The sequence below is a fragment of the Crocodylus porosus genome, unplaced genomic scaffold, assembly GCF_001723895.1.
Source record: "Crocodylus porosus isolate Cpor-Errol unplaced genomic scaffold, CroPor_comp1, whole genome shotgun sequence".
Classification (NCBI taxonomy): domain Eukaryota; kingdom Metazoa; phylum Chordata; order Crocodylia; family Crocodylidae; genus Crocodylus; species Crocodylus porosus.
In genome coordinates, this window is record NW_017728907.1 from 34,039,757 (window position 1) to 34,058,334 (window position 18,578).

At 41.1% G+C, this 18,578-nt stretch overlaps 1 protein-coding gene across 3 annotated transcripts in view; it reads left to right on the forward strand.

Annotated features, from left to right (window-relative positions):
- Nucleotides 1–18,287, forward strand: part of GLMN (glomulin, FKBP associated protein) — a 34,678-nt gene extending 16,391 nt beyond the window's left edge. For 2 of the 3 annotated variants that reach the window (XM_019531112.1, XM_019531109.1), the window contains exons 12-19: nucleotides 503–544; nucleotides 637–710; nucleotides 1,065–1,149; nucleotides 3,434–3,543; nucleotides 4,387–4,450; nucleotides 12,463–12,586; nucleotides 16,974–17,056; nucleotides 17,195–18,287. In XM_019531112.1, coding sequence (XP_019386657.1) covers nucleotides 503–544; nucleotides 637–710; nucleotides 1,065–1,149; nucleotides 3,434–3,543; nucleotides 4,387–4,450; nucleotides 12,463–12,586; nucleotides 16,974–17,056; nucleotides 17,195–17,311 — 699 coding nt within the window. In that variant the 3' untranslated portion in view covers nucleotides 17,312–18,287. Of the gene's footprint in view, nucleotides 1–502; nucleotides 545–636; nucleotides 711–1,064; nucleotides 1,150–3,433; nucleotides 3,544–4,386; nucleotides 4,451–5,478; nucleotides 7,596–12,462; nucleotides 12,587–16,973; nucleotides 17,057–17,194 lie in introns of those variants that run through there. The other variant, XM_019531110.1, reaches the window with a different exon arrangement.
- Nucleotides 18,288–18,578: the final 291 nt, after the last annotated feature.

Here is an 18,578-nt window from a genome sequence, read left to right on the forward strand (position 1 = left end):
CTCCCATCCACCCAGCACTTGTTACATAAACATTAAACACATGCGAACATGGCCACCTATAGCACTTAGCAAGTGCAAGATAATTACAACAGTGTGGAGTTGCTTAAGCATTTCCAGATAATTAATTTCCAAAGTCCAGTAGTATTAATTTTAGACTCGTTCTTATATTGGTAACTAATAGTATAAAATGTCCTTGTTATGTTTGTACATAAAATATCTTGCTATTTATGTTGCAGTGACATTGCCCTCTGTGCCTTACTGCATATCTTAGCACTTGTAAAATCATTTACTTTCAGTTTGAGACCCCCTCCAATACCCCTATATCTAATAGTTTGGCTTTAGGATGAAACAGCAGCTTCAGCCTTACTTCCTTTTTTGCTTTTGTAAATTTAAGTTCTGTATACACCTTCCTGGATTTTATGTCCAGAAGAAGACTTGAGTTCTGCACAGTATGTATTCTTTGGGTACAAACCAAACTTCATGCACTCTTTTTCAATTGCAGGATTTGGTGAAAGTGATGACCCTGTGCCCTATAGAGGATCTGGTATGTAATGATTATCCTGTGGGTTTTGAGTACTGAATTGTTTTACAATTTAATTAAGAACAAATATCTTAATATGAGTCTTTTCCCTTTAGAGAAAGAAGAGCTTAAATGTATTACAATTGTATATAGACAAGTTTGACACAGAGGGAAAATACACATTATTCAGGTATGCTTCCAGTATATACAAAAGATTTCACAAGTCTGCCTTGTTGCATACTAAATGAAGAGTAGCTTAGCATGAAATTATGATGGCTATGTGGTAACTCAGGTTAATTAGAACATACTTATTTCTTGAAAACTGCAACTGATTTTAGTTTTTTAATTATGCTAAAAATGAGATTGAAAACAGCCCTCTTATATACTACTCCGAAGATTAGAGGTGAAATCCAAACCATGTTGAAATCAGTGACAAAACTTCCATTGACATGAATAAAACCAGGATTCCACCTAAATTTGAAATAAGTGTACTGAAGCCTGGTAGATACTTTCTGTCTCTATTTTATATTGTTTTGTTTTAAAGGTGTTTACTAAAGACAAGTAACCATGCTGGTGTAGAAGGTTATGTTGTTCAGAATATAAAAAATCAGATTGATTTGTCATTAAAGGTGAGTCTGTTGCATATTTACATATTTAGTCAAGTTCCTGTTTCAGAAAGTGTTTTCAGTACTGTTTATAAATAACATGTATTTGTTTAGGGTCTGTGTTATTCATTACTCACAAAATACTGTATTAGCAAGAAGTTCAGGTTGCAAAGTAATGCACTGAGATCAAGAAATGCCAGAATTAAGAGGTGCCTTTATTTGGTTTCTTTGTGTATAAATGTTTGTTATATGCTGCATGGTAATTTTTCTATGGGGTCCCTGTCTTATTTAGTTTGTTGGATGGATAGTGGTACCTTAACAAGCAGCTGTTCAGTTTTGTGTTGTATCCTTATAATTCCTTAATTCTTCCGTCATATTCAAAATCTGCTAATAGAGAATTATTTCCTTTTCGGTTTTAATGTCACCACTTATTTCAATATTTTGGTTTAATTTAGGATTTCTTTCAGAATTAACGCTACAGTGATTCAATTCACTTTTTTTCTGATTTTACATGGGCGTGGTGTTGATATTTGGATAGTTAACTCCATCTCACTGTCTTTCATATTTAAAAAATAGTTAAGAGACACATGCTGTGACCTGACTGGACATGACATGACATGAAATTTTCTTGTTGCTAAATATAATTTTTGACCAATGTGGTTGCTTCATTCCAAGCTTCTGTTTTCAGTGATTTACCCTAAAAGTACTTTGGGGGCATTAGTTTCCTTTGTTTAGTCTCTTTCATATGTTTACTATCAAAAGGATATTGTTTCTATACTGAAATTTGAATCTCTGCAGTTTTTTATCCAAAGGACAGAAAAAGTTGTCTTATGGGTAAGGCCTGAACTGGACGCAGGAGATCTGGGTTCAGTTGCTGACTGTACAGCAGGTTTCTGTAGTTGCTATAATCCATTCTTTTCAGTGAAAGTGGGTAAAATTAGGTGGCTAACTAGAAATGGCTGAATTTTTTCCAGAGTTGGCAATGAAGTTTGTGCCAGGGCTCAGTATTTGTGAGATCAGGCCTTTGTTACAGTCCTAAGTTTATATTTAGACACAAACTTCTCATAGGTACTCAGATTTGTTACTGGTGTGTCGCAGCCAAATAGGGATGTATGGTTACCCTATTTATAGGCAAGAAATTTCTGGGATTGACCTAGTGCTGTGCTGTACACACAAAATGAGACATACAGGTGTTGGAGGTGCACCAGTATATTGGTCCATAGTGTATTGGCACTGATAAAAGGAAAATCAATATTATTGGCAATTGGCCTTTTTTGGCCATGTGATAATGTCATTGATAAATGCCACATGCATGCAGCCAGGAATGTAGCCCAGCAGCTTGGAGAGCAGCATCTGGATGGTAAGTTCGTGGGGGGGAAGAGGTGGGGGGGGCAGATGAAGGCTCACACAGTGAGAGAGAGAGTGGGGCTGGGGCAGGTGCTGCCAAGCTGGGTTGGGGCATGAGGTGGAGCTGCAGTAGGCTGGTTTGGGGGGCACGGGAGGTGGGGAGGAGAATGGCTCCTGCTGTAGTGCATATCCCCATGGGAGGATTGGGGGCCATGTGCCCCTCAGATCTGTGTGCGGGGCAAAGGCGGGCTGCCCTCTGTGGTTTGGGGGCTGAGCTGGCCTCTTCCCAGTGTGGGGGCTGGGCTGGGGCTGTGGTCAGGGTGGGTGGCAGCAGCACTGGGAGATGGGGCTACAGGATGGGCTACCCCAGCTCTAACCTCACTCCCTCCCTCACCATTGAAGCCTTGATGTACTCCCCACACCCTTTCCTCCCCCACAGGCTTACTGGCTGGGTGCTATTCGCCAAGCTGCTGGGCTGCATATTGTCTATCAGATTGGTATTGACCAATATGGCTGGTTAATAAGCAGCTATCGGCATCGGCCAAAAAAATCTTTATCATTGCACACCTAACAGGTGTGATTCCTGGTTCCTTAGTTGTGCTGCAACATGTTTAAACCACGTGGTGAAGAGAGTAGCATTTCCCCACACTGGCTTACTAGAATTACGAGACTCAAATCATATGCTGTAAGGTTGGGCTGTGAATTGTAGAAATCAGAGGAGAACCTTCTGGTTTTGATAAGAACAGAAAGGACAGCTTGGCAAGAGAAACAAAGTCAGGAAGGGAAACATCTGACTTTGAAAAGATGAACGTATTTTGATTGCTTGCGGTAATTTGAGTTCATCTTTCTTAATATCTTGATTTTATTTTCAGACCATGTTCAGTGTAATCATTTTTGTACAAAATTATTGCAGGTTTTGAACTCAGTTAACTTTCTTCTGCATTTTCGTATTGCTTCTCAGAGAGGACAAGACAATCAGTGGTTTACTGGACACCGGCTCATTTCCCTTCTAGATGAGGTGTTCTGTCTTCCTGAAGGTGCTGAAACTGATCTTCTCCAAAGCTCAGATAGGTGAGATGGAATCAGAATGGGAATAAATCAGGAGAGATTTCTTTGGTTTGTTCTGTTTCTATTTAAAAATAAATTGCAACTCCTGTAATTGCGTGGAGTACACAATATAATTTAGAACTGCCAGTATCTATCCTTAATAATGGAACAAGAAGTTGCCATCTTGACTATCCGCCAACATAATTACAACAAACAGGGTGCATCTACCTGTCAGTCTACGTCGCCGTATAACGTGCTGTGGTGACAGTGATCATGTGAGTCTACATATGACCAGCAGCTACTTCACCCTAGTGGTGCACTCCCCTGCTTTAGCATACCAGTACAGCAAAGTATCAGCTAAAACTAACTGTGCACAGCACAGTACAGATTGTTACTGTACTGTGCTGCGCAAGGCGCAGTAACAAGTCACCACAGGGCAACGTGTAGACACCCCCACAGTGTGTTAGATAGGAGTGGTCATTTAAATTAGCTAGTTCTTTTTCTTTCAGTTGAATTCACTATCCATTAAAGTAATTATGATTGCATTACCTTGAAACTAAGGAAGCTACAGAAAAGTCCCTTGTGGGGTGCATGAGAGCTCAAGTTTGGATGATATCATTGTCCTATTCTATATCAAGGAGTGAACCTCTCCACAACTGCTTCAGCTCTTTCTCTGACTCTGTTCTCAAGCCAGTGTGGGGGGAAGGAGGGGGGGAACTAGGTTGTTTTGCATTGCTAAACAGATAAATGGCATATTTTTGTATAGATCATATAAATTTTTCAGAAGATGTATGGCTATTAAACAGTTTAAGTTACTGTCTTACTGTAAATGTGGACTCAAAATGATTGTTCATTTCTAATTCATAGGATTATGGCAGCACTAAATCTACTGAGATACTTAGTCATTAAAGATAATGAACATGACAATCAAGTAAGTGATAACTGATTTGAAAAGCCATCTTTTTAACTTAAAAAACAGTAGCTGGAAAAATTAACAAGGAAGTCCTAATATTCCTTCAAAAATGTTTTTTCTATGGTATTCTAATGAAAAATGTTTGTATTAAAAGTGTTATGAGAGCTTTGGTGCATTATTTACTTTATATTAATACTAGTACTTTATACATAGTTTAAATGCTTTCTCACTGATTATTATTTTAAGCAAATTTATCCAACTGTTGCTCCATCCAAATTATGGTCTGCTTTTATAACTCAGAGGACATCATATTATACAGTCTATATCAAGATTCCAAAAAAGTGAATATATTTAATATTTTAATCTAATTTATTTGTAGATAGAAGACCCAGAAAGTTTAAATTCCCCAAAACATAGTAGAGCACTCTAGAATTAATCTCTTCAAAACCTGTAAGAGTTTTTAAGTTGCTTCTGTGTTTTAGGAAACTGTTTGATCATTTGACTTTAAACAATATTCTGCACCTTTTGTTCAACATGTAAGAAGAAAATTTGTCTGTGGCTGGTTTTCTCCATAAGCATTTTGATAATTCTGCATGTAATAGTTTTTATGTCTAACTATGGGAAAGAAATATTCTGTATTTCCAAACATTTTGCCAGCTGACTTCTCAATACATGTTAACTCTACTGAGTTGTTTGCCACTAAGATTCCTTCTGTTATCTCAATAAGGTGAAAGATATGCCTGTCCCAATTTAGTAGAAATGTTGAACATCTTAAGCAGGAGACAGAAATAAAAAAGTAGCCTCATAAGTCTCCTTAAATTTTCCCCTTTCCTGCTAGTAAAGCAATATGAAATCTCCTTTTTACTTCATATTTAGCATTATATTCCACGTTGTGAAATCCCAGTTCCCCGTGTTACGATGAAGGTTTACCAACAAAGGAGCTAGAATGTTGGCAAAAAGGATTAGGGAGGAAACTGAAATAAATTTCAGTACTATAATTGCTTGTGGTGAATATGTTTTATTGAGCTGTTGTTTACTTTTTTCAGGATAAATTCTCTGCAAGGATGAAAAAACAGGTGCATTCCTTCCCCTAGGGGCAGCACAGTTTAGAATGCATACCATTCAGATTTTGCAGATTTATATGTTGCTCTGGCTGTGGGCAGGGTTTTTGTACTTGTGTGTTTTTGACAAATACATGCTATGTTTAATCCATTTAATCTTTATTTTTGGAGGTGGGGTGGTTTAACCATTTCACTTTTTAATAGTAATCCAGGGTGTATTTCAGTACTGTTGATCAGAATTTTAAGGGTTTCTTTTACTTTATCGTGTGCTAGATTCTAGCTGTTTACAATTTTATATGAGCAGCAGTAATTTTTAATCAGATTCACTTGAAAGTAGGATTGTAGAATGTTGCAGATGTCATTAATTTTAAACATTCAGCAGACTTTCCTTGTCTGTCTTTGTTATCCCCCCCATCTTCTTTTTACTTATCTGAAGCAGTGCATCTGTGGTTGGTAGTATTATTTCAGATCAATGTGGGCCATGTTTATTATTCAGCTGTTGTAGTGAATTTTCAATGTAATTTTTATGATCAATCTTTTTTTGTGTGTGCAGTCACTCCCATGCAGCTGCACTTAGATGGACAAATGTTCTTAGATAACCAAGACAAGGGAGCAATTTATATTTTAATTTCACAACTGGCTAAACATCAGGGTTGCATTTCCAGCAATAGACCTATAATTTCTTTCAGTGCTGTAGCCTGCATAACTGAGCTACAGTACTGAAGATTGAAGAGCTCTTGTGATTTTACGTATCTGATTTTCTGACTGCACTCCAGTACTGAGAGGCTATTTATCCCAATAATAAATGCAAGTTATATTGGCTCTCTGTTTCCCAAGTCACTGAACAGTAATGTTTCCCTAATTCATACAGTTTTATAGCTTTCTATCGGCCACCAGTATCATCTCGTCTCTTTGATATTTGTTTCAGTGTTTTTATTAAAAAGTGTTTTAAAGAGAAATAAAATGGAAAAAATAATTTGCTTTTCATTTTAAAGGAATTGGTCTAAACATTCTCTAACTAGTATGGGTGACATCATGGTCTAGCAGATATGACAGCTGCCTGATAATCAGAAGATTTGTTCTTTTCCAGTTTTATCTTTTGATTTGATTTGCAATATTGTACAGATTATCTGTGTCATTTTCTTTGTATTCAAAATGTAGAATATAATTCTTACTCACTTCTCTAAAATACTTTGAGATCTCTTGTAAGTAATTTATAAGTGCTTAGAATTATTACTAGCTTAGATAGAGTGAAGGATAAATATAAACTTAAATTCAAATAGTTGTAGTGACCAACACTGACAAGACAGTAACTAAATTAAATAGTATAAATAGCTATCAATCGATGCACTTTAGCTTAATAATTATGTAATTAAACATGATTAATAGTGGTTGCATCCTTTTCTCATATTTCTGGAACAATTCCTGTTTAAGTATCTGTAACAGCTCTGTTCCATTGAGGGGTAAGTTTCATAATGCAAAGCTTTGTAAGGAAAGAGAGAATCCCTGTTTTATTTCAATTATGCTGCTGTGTATAGCTTCCATCATTAGATGTAAATTGTGCTGTCTAGTGTCTGGCATAAACAATGTCCCTGTGTTCAGTATGAGAAGAACACAGAATAATCTGTCTTGAATTTTTCTCTAAATTGCCGGCTCTGTCAGTTTTTCTTGACTTTTCTTTCTATTCTCAGCTTGGACTGTAGTTGAGGGGAAGTGCTTGTTTCCCTGCAAGTTCAGATGTTTCCATGTATAATCTTCCAGCTGTTCCACTAAATATTAAGAATGATATATCTGTATGCCTGTGATTTTAGAGATGGATACCCAAAAGGGGGAAAGTGCAGGAAAGGGCAAAAGTGCATAAAGACTTAATGATGTGGGATTAATTTACTACTTCAAATTTGTAATGTAAGTCTTAGAAAAATAGTTTGGAATGATAAAAAGAACCTATGCCAAATTACATGAAAAAGTACTACTACTACTTTCCTCATTTGTCCTGTCTAAACAGGGTTGCTTTTGCAGATCCTGGCTGTCCTCTTGCTTTGGTCATACAAATCTTCTTCCAAGTCCTCCTCTCTCATGTTCCTCTCCACTATCTCTCTCCATCTCATCTTCAGTCTTCCTCTTCCTTTTCTCCCTAGTAGTGCCATTCTGCTAACTTCTTAGTTAGGAAGAACTACTTCACTGTAAGGGTGGCCAGAGCCTGGAATAGGCTTCCCAGAGAGGTGGTGCTCTCACCTTCCCTGGAAATCTTCAGGAGGAGACTGGATAGGCACCTGGCTGGGGTCTTATGACCCCTGTCACCCCCAGTGCTCCTTTCTGCCCATGGCAGGGGGTCGGACTTGATGATCTGTCTAGGTCCCTTCCGACTCTATGATTCTTTGATTCTTTTCCCATTATTCTTCTGGACTTCTTTGAACATGCCCATGCCATGACAGTCTTCCCTCTTATACTTTTTTAGATGCCTCCACAACCTTGGGACTGGCATTGAATGGATATGAAAATGTACACTGAGATACATTCTAGAAACTAAATCTGAATATAAACACCTTCAGATACAAAGTTAAGCAACTAATTTACTACTGGTCAGACCTGAGGAAGGGCACTTTATAACCAACAGCTTATCTTTTCACTTCCAACTATACAGTTGGTGCAATAAAAGATAAGACCAAAAAAACCCTTGCTTTTGCTTATTTCTGAATCATTATGGCTACAACGAAACTTCACCATACTATAAGCTAAAATGCACACCTTCAGCTGACACTTTGAGCTAATTGTCTTTGTTTTCTTAATTCTATTTACATAGAAAACCAACATTGGAGAAAGGGTCATTGGTCACTTTATGACCCCCTAGTTTCATATGTGATTAAAGGGTCATGACCTTTTAATTAATAGGGTCAGAGTACTCCTGTAGCATAATGGTGCAGGAGTATGAGGCACAAATATTGGTGACCTTTCAAGAAATACTGTTTTGTTTCTTGGTTCATTTGGCATTAGCAGTTTCATCAAAATCTGCATGGCAAAAGATTTTTGCCCATGAACAGTATTTAAGATGAAGCGAGTTTGCAAGGGTGGGCACTGGAAACTTTATTGTTCTATAATTTCTAGCTCTCATTCATCACCAGTGTTTTGCAGACCAAATTGAGCTTCCAGTTATCACCTTTTGATTTCAAACTAATATCTGCTATAGAATTTGTGGCAATATATATATTGGTGAAGTCAAATTTTTATTCTCGCAATCAAAAATTAGTTAAACCAGTACTGCTGAGATAATCTGGCTGGGAACCCAGCCTACAGAAATGAATGGTGACATGGGGCTGAACTATAATTTGCATGACATTCTGATTTGGTATTGCCACTGCAGTATGTTTTGGTTTGGGGAGTTCATTTCTGATGAAAGGTTAAGCTTCCATGGACAGCAGACATTTCTAAACAACAACAAAAACAAGAATAAAAACACATAATTTAGGTAAAAAAAAACCAAATTTTTTTCAAAAATTGACAGATTTTCACTGTTTCTTCAATGACTTTAAAATTCAATTGGCTAAACCTACGCGTCATTTTCCCACTTCTGTATTCTTGCAAATATTTCATGGCTTTGATAGTCCAAAAAGTGGTTTCTGGCGTATGTATCATTAGGAATAAATCCTGCATACTATATTTTACCTGAAAAGAAAAATAAATGCAGTAAAAGCCACGTTATGTGGCACCTTAGAAACTGGCATTCTCCATTAACCGGCATGCCGGTTGACGCAGCAAAACTGAAAGTGCCCATCCTAGCACTTCCGGTTTCGCCGAGCCCCCACAACAGCAAAGAAGCCTGTGCTGCTGAGCCCCCATGGCCTGGGGCAAAGTAGACCCTCCTCCCTGTCTGTCGGCACACTGACACCAGGGAGGGCGACAGCGCACTGGATGCAGTGGGAGGGGCTGTGGCCCAAAAAGGCAAAGTTGCCTGTTTGGGCCTCTTGGGTAATGGGCATATTTGGTTATCTGGCACCTCCCATTCCCCATGGGTGCCAGATGACAGACCTTTTGCTGTACCAGCTTTAAAGTAGGTGGTACTAGCTAAAGCTGTGCTAGTTCATCACCATATATATCTGCTTGTATGTTGCATCCTCACCTCTTACCCTTCAGCATTTTTGTGTTAGATTGCAAGGTCCTGGACCGTAAGGATTGTCTTAATTCTGTGTTTATACTGGATCTAAAACAGTGGGGCCAAATCCCTACGATCATATATTTTATTGCAACTGCAGTAAAACAGTATCACAGATGTAGCTCATAGTAGATTTTGGCCTTGCTCTGGCTGCTTGGCTAACAATTCTGTATTTGACCAGATTAGAGTACTGCAGAGTTCTATAAGACATGTTAGTTCTGCAATGCTAATAAGAATAAAAGGAATAAAAAAAATTACCTGAAAGTAATCCAGCTTGTTATCCACACAGGAAGCCAGATCCATTCGAAAGCAAATTGAGAATTCAAGCCTTTGGGACAGGTAGCATATCCAGTAACTTGTCTGTAAATAGGGTGACCATACATCCTGGTTTGGCTGCGACACACCAGGATTCTGTAGCCTGGTCCTGGCCAGTTTGTCAGGTGTTCTGGGCCAGAGTCTGGTGAGGTGGAATGACACTATGTGCCAGGCAGAGGGCTGGGTAGGCACTGCTTCTCCTGTGCGGGAACAAGGATGTGCCATGTGTGGGTGGGGTGGCACCTGCTCCCACCTACCTGTCTTGCTCCTGCATAAGAGCAGCGGAGCCTGCCCAGCTGCCTGCCTGTCAGACTCTGGTCTGGGACTTCTGATCTACCAGCCGGAACAGGGCTACAGAATCCTAGTGTCCCGGTCAAACCAGGACATATGGTCAACCTGTCTATAAAGCACTGTGTGCCAGATGCAATATACATAGTTCATTGTGTGTTCTGGGAGTGTGATACTTGCCATAGAATCTGAGCTTTCATTTATATCTTAAAGGGGTGCTAGTTGTGAAACATGGTTATTTTAACTATCAACTTTAACTATTCACTACTGATTATTTTAGTAGAAGCCTAGACTGGTTGTACTTATCCATTGTTGGAACTATGCCCAGAGATGCTAGAATAGAAAAATTAGACATTATTCTGTCTCAACCCTTTCACATGCCAGATTGATTCCAGCCTTTTCTGAAAGAGGGTTTAAAAGAAAATACTCATTTGCCCAGTGCTGTAACCCTTAGTTTACATACCCAAAGTTCAACCTGCCTCTTACTAGTTGTTTAAAACTTCAGCCTTCTGATAATTTTGATAGTGCTGCTCGTATTAATACAGACTTGCAGAACCAAAACAAGTAATAATGACCATCAAAAGCTATCATTTTAGGTTACTTACATCTTGTAACAGTATTTCCAGTCCGCTGTGGACTTGAACACTAATTTGTTTAGGTTTGGGTACCTTTTCATTTAAAGCAGAATATACCATACTTTGAAGAAAGATATATACTTAGGGCTGTGCAAAACTTTGGTAACTGATTTGATGCGGAGGAGATTCGACCTGATTAAGGGACCAAATCTCCAAATCCGAATTGAATCGGGAGACCAGTTAAGAGTTCTGAATCTATTCAGATGCTTTGAATTAATTCAGAAAAAGATTCAGAAAAGATTTGGCCATAGACTAAATAGGTGGCTGACAAGTCTGTTGGGGTTCGGGGAGTGGTGAGGGAAAGAACTTGGGGGGAGAGGGAGGGATTGGGGCTGGGACAAGCTGCCCAGCTGGGGCAAAAGTCAAGGGACTTGGGGTGGGGGGTGCAGGATGTGGGCGCATCAGCACTTGGAGCAGCGCTATGCCCTGCTGCCACTTGCCTTGCTGGAGTGGGGAAGGGCAGGATGCAAGCATAGCTTGATGTGGGCAGAAGGGGACAATGGCATGCAGCAGGGCATAGTCCCCACTCCCAGTGCTGCCGCACCCAGCCACCTGTGTTTTGCCATGCTGGCTGGCAAGCAGTGGCAGTGCAGAGTCCCTGCTCCTAGCGCTGATGCGGGGGCTCTGCCTTGCTGCCACTTGCCCAGTTACCACGGGGGGGGGGGCGCAATGCAGGCATGGCTCACTCCAGGCAGAAGGGGGCAAGTGGCAGCAAGGCATAGGCCCTGCTCTCAGCACTACTGTGCCCACATCAGCACTGGAAGCGGGGACTCCACTTTGCTGGTGCTTGCCAGCACAGGGGATGTGGGATGTGGGCACAGTAGTGCTGGGAGCGAGGACTTGCCTTGCTGTTGCTTGCACCCTTCAGCCTGGAGTAAGCCACACCTGCATCACACAGCCTCCCCTTTTTCCCCCCTGCATGAGCTGGGCAAGCAGCAGCAGGGCAGAGCCCCTGCTCCCAGTGCTACCACGCCTGCATCCCACAACCCACCCACCTGCCTCCCCAACTAAAGTCCCCCCTCCTTCCCCCCCCCGGCTGGGTAGGTTGTCCCAGCCCCAACCCCTTCCTCCCCCTCGCTCCTTCCCTCCCCCAACCCCAACAGACTAACCAGCTGGAGGCAGCTGTGCCAGCTGTCTGTTTAGTCTATGGTCAGATCTCCAAAGTGGTGCCAAATCTTTCAGATTTGATTCACCCAAATTAAATTGGGACAGTGATTCGAATCTCCGAATAAAATCACTGTCCTCCAAATCAGCCGAATCTAAACTTGAAGTGAATACTTGCCACTTCTCACAGGCCTAATATATACCATATGCTATGTTATGTTTTAAAGACCAGTTTTGAGATTAATTTCAGCTACAGTTTAAGGAAAGTAAATGCTGCTGTAAATAGACAGAGGAAGTCAGGAAAATTCAACAACATATAGTTCAGTACAACTACATGAGTCTAAATCTTTTCTTCTCCTGAAAAGGAGATTTTGTTATAAAAGCTACTCAAGAAAGAAGTTGTGCTCCGAGGTTTCGTATCTCATTGCTGCAGTAAAAACTGATTTGCAATATTTTTTTCTTTTCCGATTTGAATAGACTGGTGTATGGACTATACTCACCAAGGTTACACAGAATTTCTTAAAGCCACTGCACACAGGACTTAATATGTCAAAAGCACATTATGAAGCAGAAATAAAGAACAAGAAAGAAAACAGACAAGGTTGGTTGTCTCCATTACTATCAATTATGTTCTTTACTTTTGGATATTATAAGTGAATTCACAAGTACTAAGTAGGTTGAATGTAAAATATATTGATTTAAATCGGCAACACACCAATCCGGTAGGTACTCTGTTATTAGCAGGGATTCTGGTTTTCTCTGTTTAAAACCCCCAAATTCTATGATAACCCCCCCAAATTCTGATTTAAAAACCTAAAAATCCACAGCTTTCTGCAATTAAAATGAAATGCCACACTATATATAGGTATTAGTTGAACACAGTGTTTTATTTTTATATTTACAATTCTAAATATGAAAGTCTACCAGTGCCTCAATTACTGCAATAAAATAAATTCTAAATACCTATATGTTTTAGCTTTTATTTATTTATTTTTTTTTTGATCATGGAAAATCAGAGCTCTGCCTGCCCATGGTCCCCCTCACTCCCAACCACAGCTCCCCCCCCTCCACTCAACCCTGATGGTTCCCCTCCATGCCCGACCTGCAGCCTCATTCTTGCTCGTCTTCTTCACTTTCGACCCACAGCTGCATCCCTTCCAGTGCAGCTGGTGCCCTTCATTTCCAACTTGCAGCCCCCCTGTTTCCAGTGGGGCCCCTCACTTCTGGCCCACAGCCCTCTGCCCCCCCCAGCCCTGCCAGATGGGGCCCTCAGCTGCCAGGGGTATGGGGCCCAGCAGCTGCATCTTGCCTGCTCTGAGAGTGCCAGTTGCAGCCAGCCAGCAGCACCCAAGCCTTCTGCATGTGGGAAGCAACAGCAGCTGTGGATGGAGTAGAGCACTGAAACCCTGCCCTCCTGTGGGTGGCACAGCCAGACTGGAGCCTGTAGTGGGTTGGGGGAGGATATAGGTTGCCTGCTGCGGGGCTACTTGCCCTGCTGGTCTCCCTTGGGTCCTTCATGGCCCAGTGGGTGGGACCCAGTGCAGGAGGGCGGAGCGTTGCAGCAAGACTTGGTGCTATTGCTGCAGCAATGGGAGTGGCTGTGGTGGCCTGGGGTTGTGTCCCCTCACTGCTGCTAGGTGGGCAGGAGGCACCTTGCCATGGTGTCATGGCCAGCACAGGGCTTCCAGCTGCCAAGCGTGCCTCGCTGCCTCCCTCATTGTGACTGCTGCTGCCACCTCAATTTGCGTCTTCCCCAACCATAGACTTACCTGCAGGCAGCTCGACTACTACCTGGCTGTATTGCTGGCCACATGCATGTGCACAAACATGTACATGGTATCACCTGCGTCCCGCTCCTCCCAGCCCCAGGTAGCCCTTGCAGGCTGGAACTCTGCCAGCCTGCAAGGGGAAACCATGGTTTCCTGCATTTTTCTCCTTAAAGGAGAAATTCTGTGTTTTTCTGCAGTAAACAGAAAACCTGGATCCCTGGTTATTAGTAACTAACCACTATCAAAATGATATAAAGGTCAGAAGCTAAATGTGGGGTTTGTTTATATTAAATTTATTGAATCCAATATGGAGCATTTACTCATAAAAGTAGCCATTATTTGGATTTGCTTCTCTCCAAACACACGTGTAATCCTTATTAAAAGTAATAGGAAATGAGTGCGATTCAAAGAGTAGATCTGTTTCAACAGGAATTTGTCATATGGAAAACATTCAAAACTTTCTCTGCATTGCAACTTTTGACATGGGCTTCCTTCACAACTAATATATGCATCTTGCCCTCTAGCACAGGGATGGGCAAAATCTGGCTCCCAGGTTGGATCCAGTCAGGAGTAGATGCCATTTCCCAGCCTTCCTGCACATGGTTGGGGCCAGTCTCCATGGAGACCCCAGCTGCAGTTGTGCAGGAAAGCTCAAGGCTGGGGTTGCCATGGAGGCCAGCCTCAGCCACACTGGCAGTGCCTGTGGCAGAGCTGGGTAGAGGAGGCTGCTCCGGAGCTGCTGGGAACTTGTGATGGGAGCAGCTTGCTCCAGAGCCAGGGTAGAGCCGTGATCTGTAGCCTGCATGCTCCAGGCAGGAGGGCAGAAGCAGGGGATTGCAGCTCTGCCCCTGCTCCAGACCAGGCTGTCACTGCTGCAAGGAGCTTGAGTAGAGCCGCAATCCCGTGTTTTCATGCCTTTGCCTAGGGTGTGCAGGCTACAGATGGTGGCTCTGCCTTGGCTCCGGAGCAAGCTGACCCCATTGTAAGATCCGAGCAGCTCCAGAGCAGCTCTCTGCCCTGCCCTGTGGCTGCATCTGTGGCTGGTCTCCATGGCAACCCCAGCCTTGAGCTTCCTGCGCAGCTGTGGTGGGGGTCTCCATGGAGACCAGCCTCAGCCATGAGAGTGGGGGCTGCTGCTGGGAAATGGAGTCTGGCTGCTGGCCAGATCTGCCGTTTTACCCATCCCTGCTCTAGCAGAATCCACAGGGTTAGGTTCCCATTCCCTGTGAATAGAATCCAAAAAAGCCAGCATACTGATCATTTAAAGATTTGCCTAAGCCTAATGACAATTGGAAAGTAAAATTAAAGTTCACCAGTTTCTGTAGCCAGTGGAGGTGATGTGGTTAGTATCATGTCTGGCTGCCTTTGACTCCTTATCCTGAATGACAAAGTACCTGACTGCAGCTGGATCAGGTAGGAATGGTCTTTGGCATGAGTCCAGAGCAGAACTTGGACTCCCACCTGTGGACCCATAACAAGAATGGACCCTTAACCACTCGACCATCCACTCCTGAGCATCTAATTAACCAATAAAAATGCTAAGGAAATTATATATGTCAAGAAGAGTTAGGGATTAATTCTCTGACTCCGATTCACAGCTGTGAAGTCTCCCTTGGAGCTAGGCAACTAAGATTACCCTTTCTTACAAAACAGTGTGGGTACAACTGCCATCTGTCCCTTATTCACTAGCTTTATGGTCATTGTACTTACCAGTATGTGGGAGACCCAGCTTCAGCTCCCTGCTCTGCCTGTGGGAATCTGAATGCACATCACGCTTTCCAGGAAAATGATGTAATTATTAGGCTACAGGATGTTTCAGGGTGGCTCTTGATTTTCCCTGTTGCAACTATTCCACTTTACATACCAACTAAAAATTCATTGGGTCAGGTGATAGTGGGAGCATCTACACATGTGCTGGACTGTGCAGTTATTACTGTGCAGTCATTTAGTTACTGCACAGTCCTGGTGCCTCACTGGTTGTTTCTGACGCTACTGCATAGTAGGATCGGCATCATTGCTTGTTGCTACAGCAATGTAGCATCTTGTGTAAGCATGCTGTATGTGTGTGCACATGCGGGCATGTATGTTCATATGTGACTACATCCTAGTACAGTGATTCTCAATTAGGGTGCTGCAACCTATATGTGATTCACATCTGCATGATTCACAAGATAAACCTAAGATTTCAAATAAAACATTCTGATCTGTTAGGGTTTTTATGAGTTCACTGGAACAGAAATATTCCTCTATTGTTTTTCATAGTAAAAAATGAGTGAAAGCTAAAAGAGCTGTCTAAGAATCCAAAAAAGGTTGAGAAGCACTGTCCTAGTAGTTTGTTCTGCAACATGCAGGTTAGGGGCTATATAGAGACTGTAAGACCTAATATAAAACTCAGTCCAAAGGATTGCTTTAAGACTGTTGCATCATTTCATATGTAAATCAGACAGCCCTGGAGATCTACCTCTGCCTGATCACTGGTACCTTGAATCTTATCAGTGCTTCATGCTATATCCCTAGGTTTTCCTCATTGTCCCCAGTATGCTTTCCTACATGAGGGCTCATGAGGAATTTCCCTGGAGGTAACCTGTGGCTATCTTAGTCTGATCCTAAAGTGGGGAACTCCCTTTCAGCTTAATCAGGGCTTTTAAGAGCCTCCTGTGACCCTTTACCTGGCATAAAGGGACAAGAGCTGGGGAGAACATCTCGCCCAAATACCTAGGTGATGGTAAAACTAAACTGTTATCAACTTCCTGTAAGTGTCCAAATAAGTTACAAGTACCAAATGTAAATGTAAAATAACATTATCCCTCAGTTCCTAGGGCTGTTCTTGCAGTCTAAGCAATTCAAGCTAAGAAAGCAGCTGAATAAAGAAGAGGAGCAAACAGCTTTCACTGCAGCAGTAAACTGCATATTCAGTCTTAGATTAATTTAAATTAGGCACTCTAAAATTCTTCTCTTGCCATCTTTCTTCATGTGGAATTGTCCTTTAGTCAAACTTTCCTTTTTTAATAAAAGAAAATATAGCTTGCATTTTTTCATTTTATGTAAACTGCAGCTACATAAAGAGCCCCCTTTTTTTTTTTTTTTAGTACTCTGTGTGCAGTTGCATCAGATACAGCCCAGTGGCATAGTCATGCCTGGCTGTATGGAGAACTGGAGTTATAAGAACCAGTTGTTCAGTTTCTACAGACTCACTGTTAACCATTTTTTCTTTTACAGAGTCTCACACTTCTAACACAGTTTGTTCTGTAACTGTTAGTGGGGAAAAGATGCCTAACATGTCTGCTGAAATGCAACTTCAGGTAGGTGTGTTTCCCCCCCGGTATTTTAATGTATTAAGACTTTTTTTATCTGGAGAAAAGTATACATTTAGCGCTAACTGGGAAAAATAAATGCGATTGTGGTAATATAAATAACATTAATTTTTCTTGACATTTCAGGTTCTGCACTCAGCTCTTTTCACATTTGATTTAATAGAAAGTGTTCTTGCCCGAGTTGAAGAACTCATTGAAGTGAAAATTAAAGCTGTGACAGATGAAAATATTGGGGTCAAATGAAGAATTTCTCCCTCTAAATTCTAATGATCCTTTCACTTTTGCAATACATGAAGACATTGGTCATTGTGATTTTACTTGAAAGGAATGTTACCAGTTTTAAAGAAGACTGTTGAGAGTAATTTATATTGACTGCTATAAGAACTGCAGCTACTGCCTTTTTATATGATGATTTTTTTTTTTTTTTTTTTTTAGTTTTCTGTAATATGGCGCTAGACCATCTACTTCTTTTTAAACCAAGTTATACTCTGGCATTAGCTACAGTTTTGCTAACATTTAGAGACTGAACCTGCTTGGCAGATGATATTTGTATTTTGATAACCTTTGAAAATGAGAAGATTGTTTGTTTCCCAGGGGGGAGGGGCGGGCTGTTTGTTCTGTTTGTGCATAGAAGTGGTGTTGTATTTGTATTACCTAGAACCTGTTAGATAATATTGATTGACTTATGTGTGTATTACAAAGGTATTTGTAAAGTGTTTTCAGATCCACAGGTAAAAAGTACTATATAAATGCTATATATTATTATCCCTGTTACTGATATGGGCAACCAGCCTTCTAGAATACTGAAACCTTGGCTATAAATCAGGACTACCTACACTGGTTATTAAAATAGGAATGAAGACAAGTGGAAAACAATCTTAGAGCAAATAAGATAAATTTAGAACTTTTCAATCAGTGGTAATAAACATTTACATCACAGTACATACAGTTTTAGTAAATAAAAACAAGAGTAGATTTCCCTGTATAATTAACTTGTAATGTATAAGATGGTCTTAATTAGAACCTGTGAGAGTTCTCCCAAAGATGTTTAAGGACTTGAAAGTAATAGATGAGTGCTATCAAACTAAAGGTTTTTTATTTTTTAGTACAATCGCACTGAACAGAAAACCCCAAAATCAACTGCCAGAGTTTAAAATAAGAAAAACATCCTTTTTCTTCAAGACAGTAAACTTGGTAAAACTCTGTTTTGCGTTGAATACAGGTATGGACACGAGCATGTTGGAACAGACTCTATTAGTTGAGTCTGCTGGAACATGGTAATTACTGTGCTCCAACAGCCTGCTGCATCTCATGCATCAGACTGTACTTCAAAATGGCAGTGGGGATACTTGAACTAAAGCTTGTTGAACAAACTTTAGTTTAAGTGCCCCCACCACCACTTTAAAGCATAGGGACACTGATCTACGAGACACAGCAGAGTTTTAATTAGAGCAGCTCTTGGAGCTGCTCTAATTAAAGCACAGGTCCTTTCACCCCCAGGGCACATGTA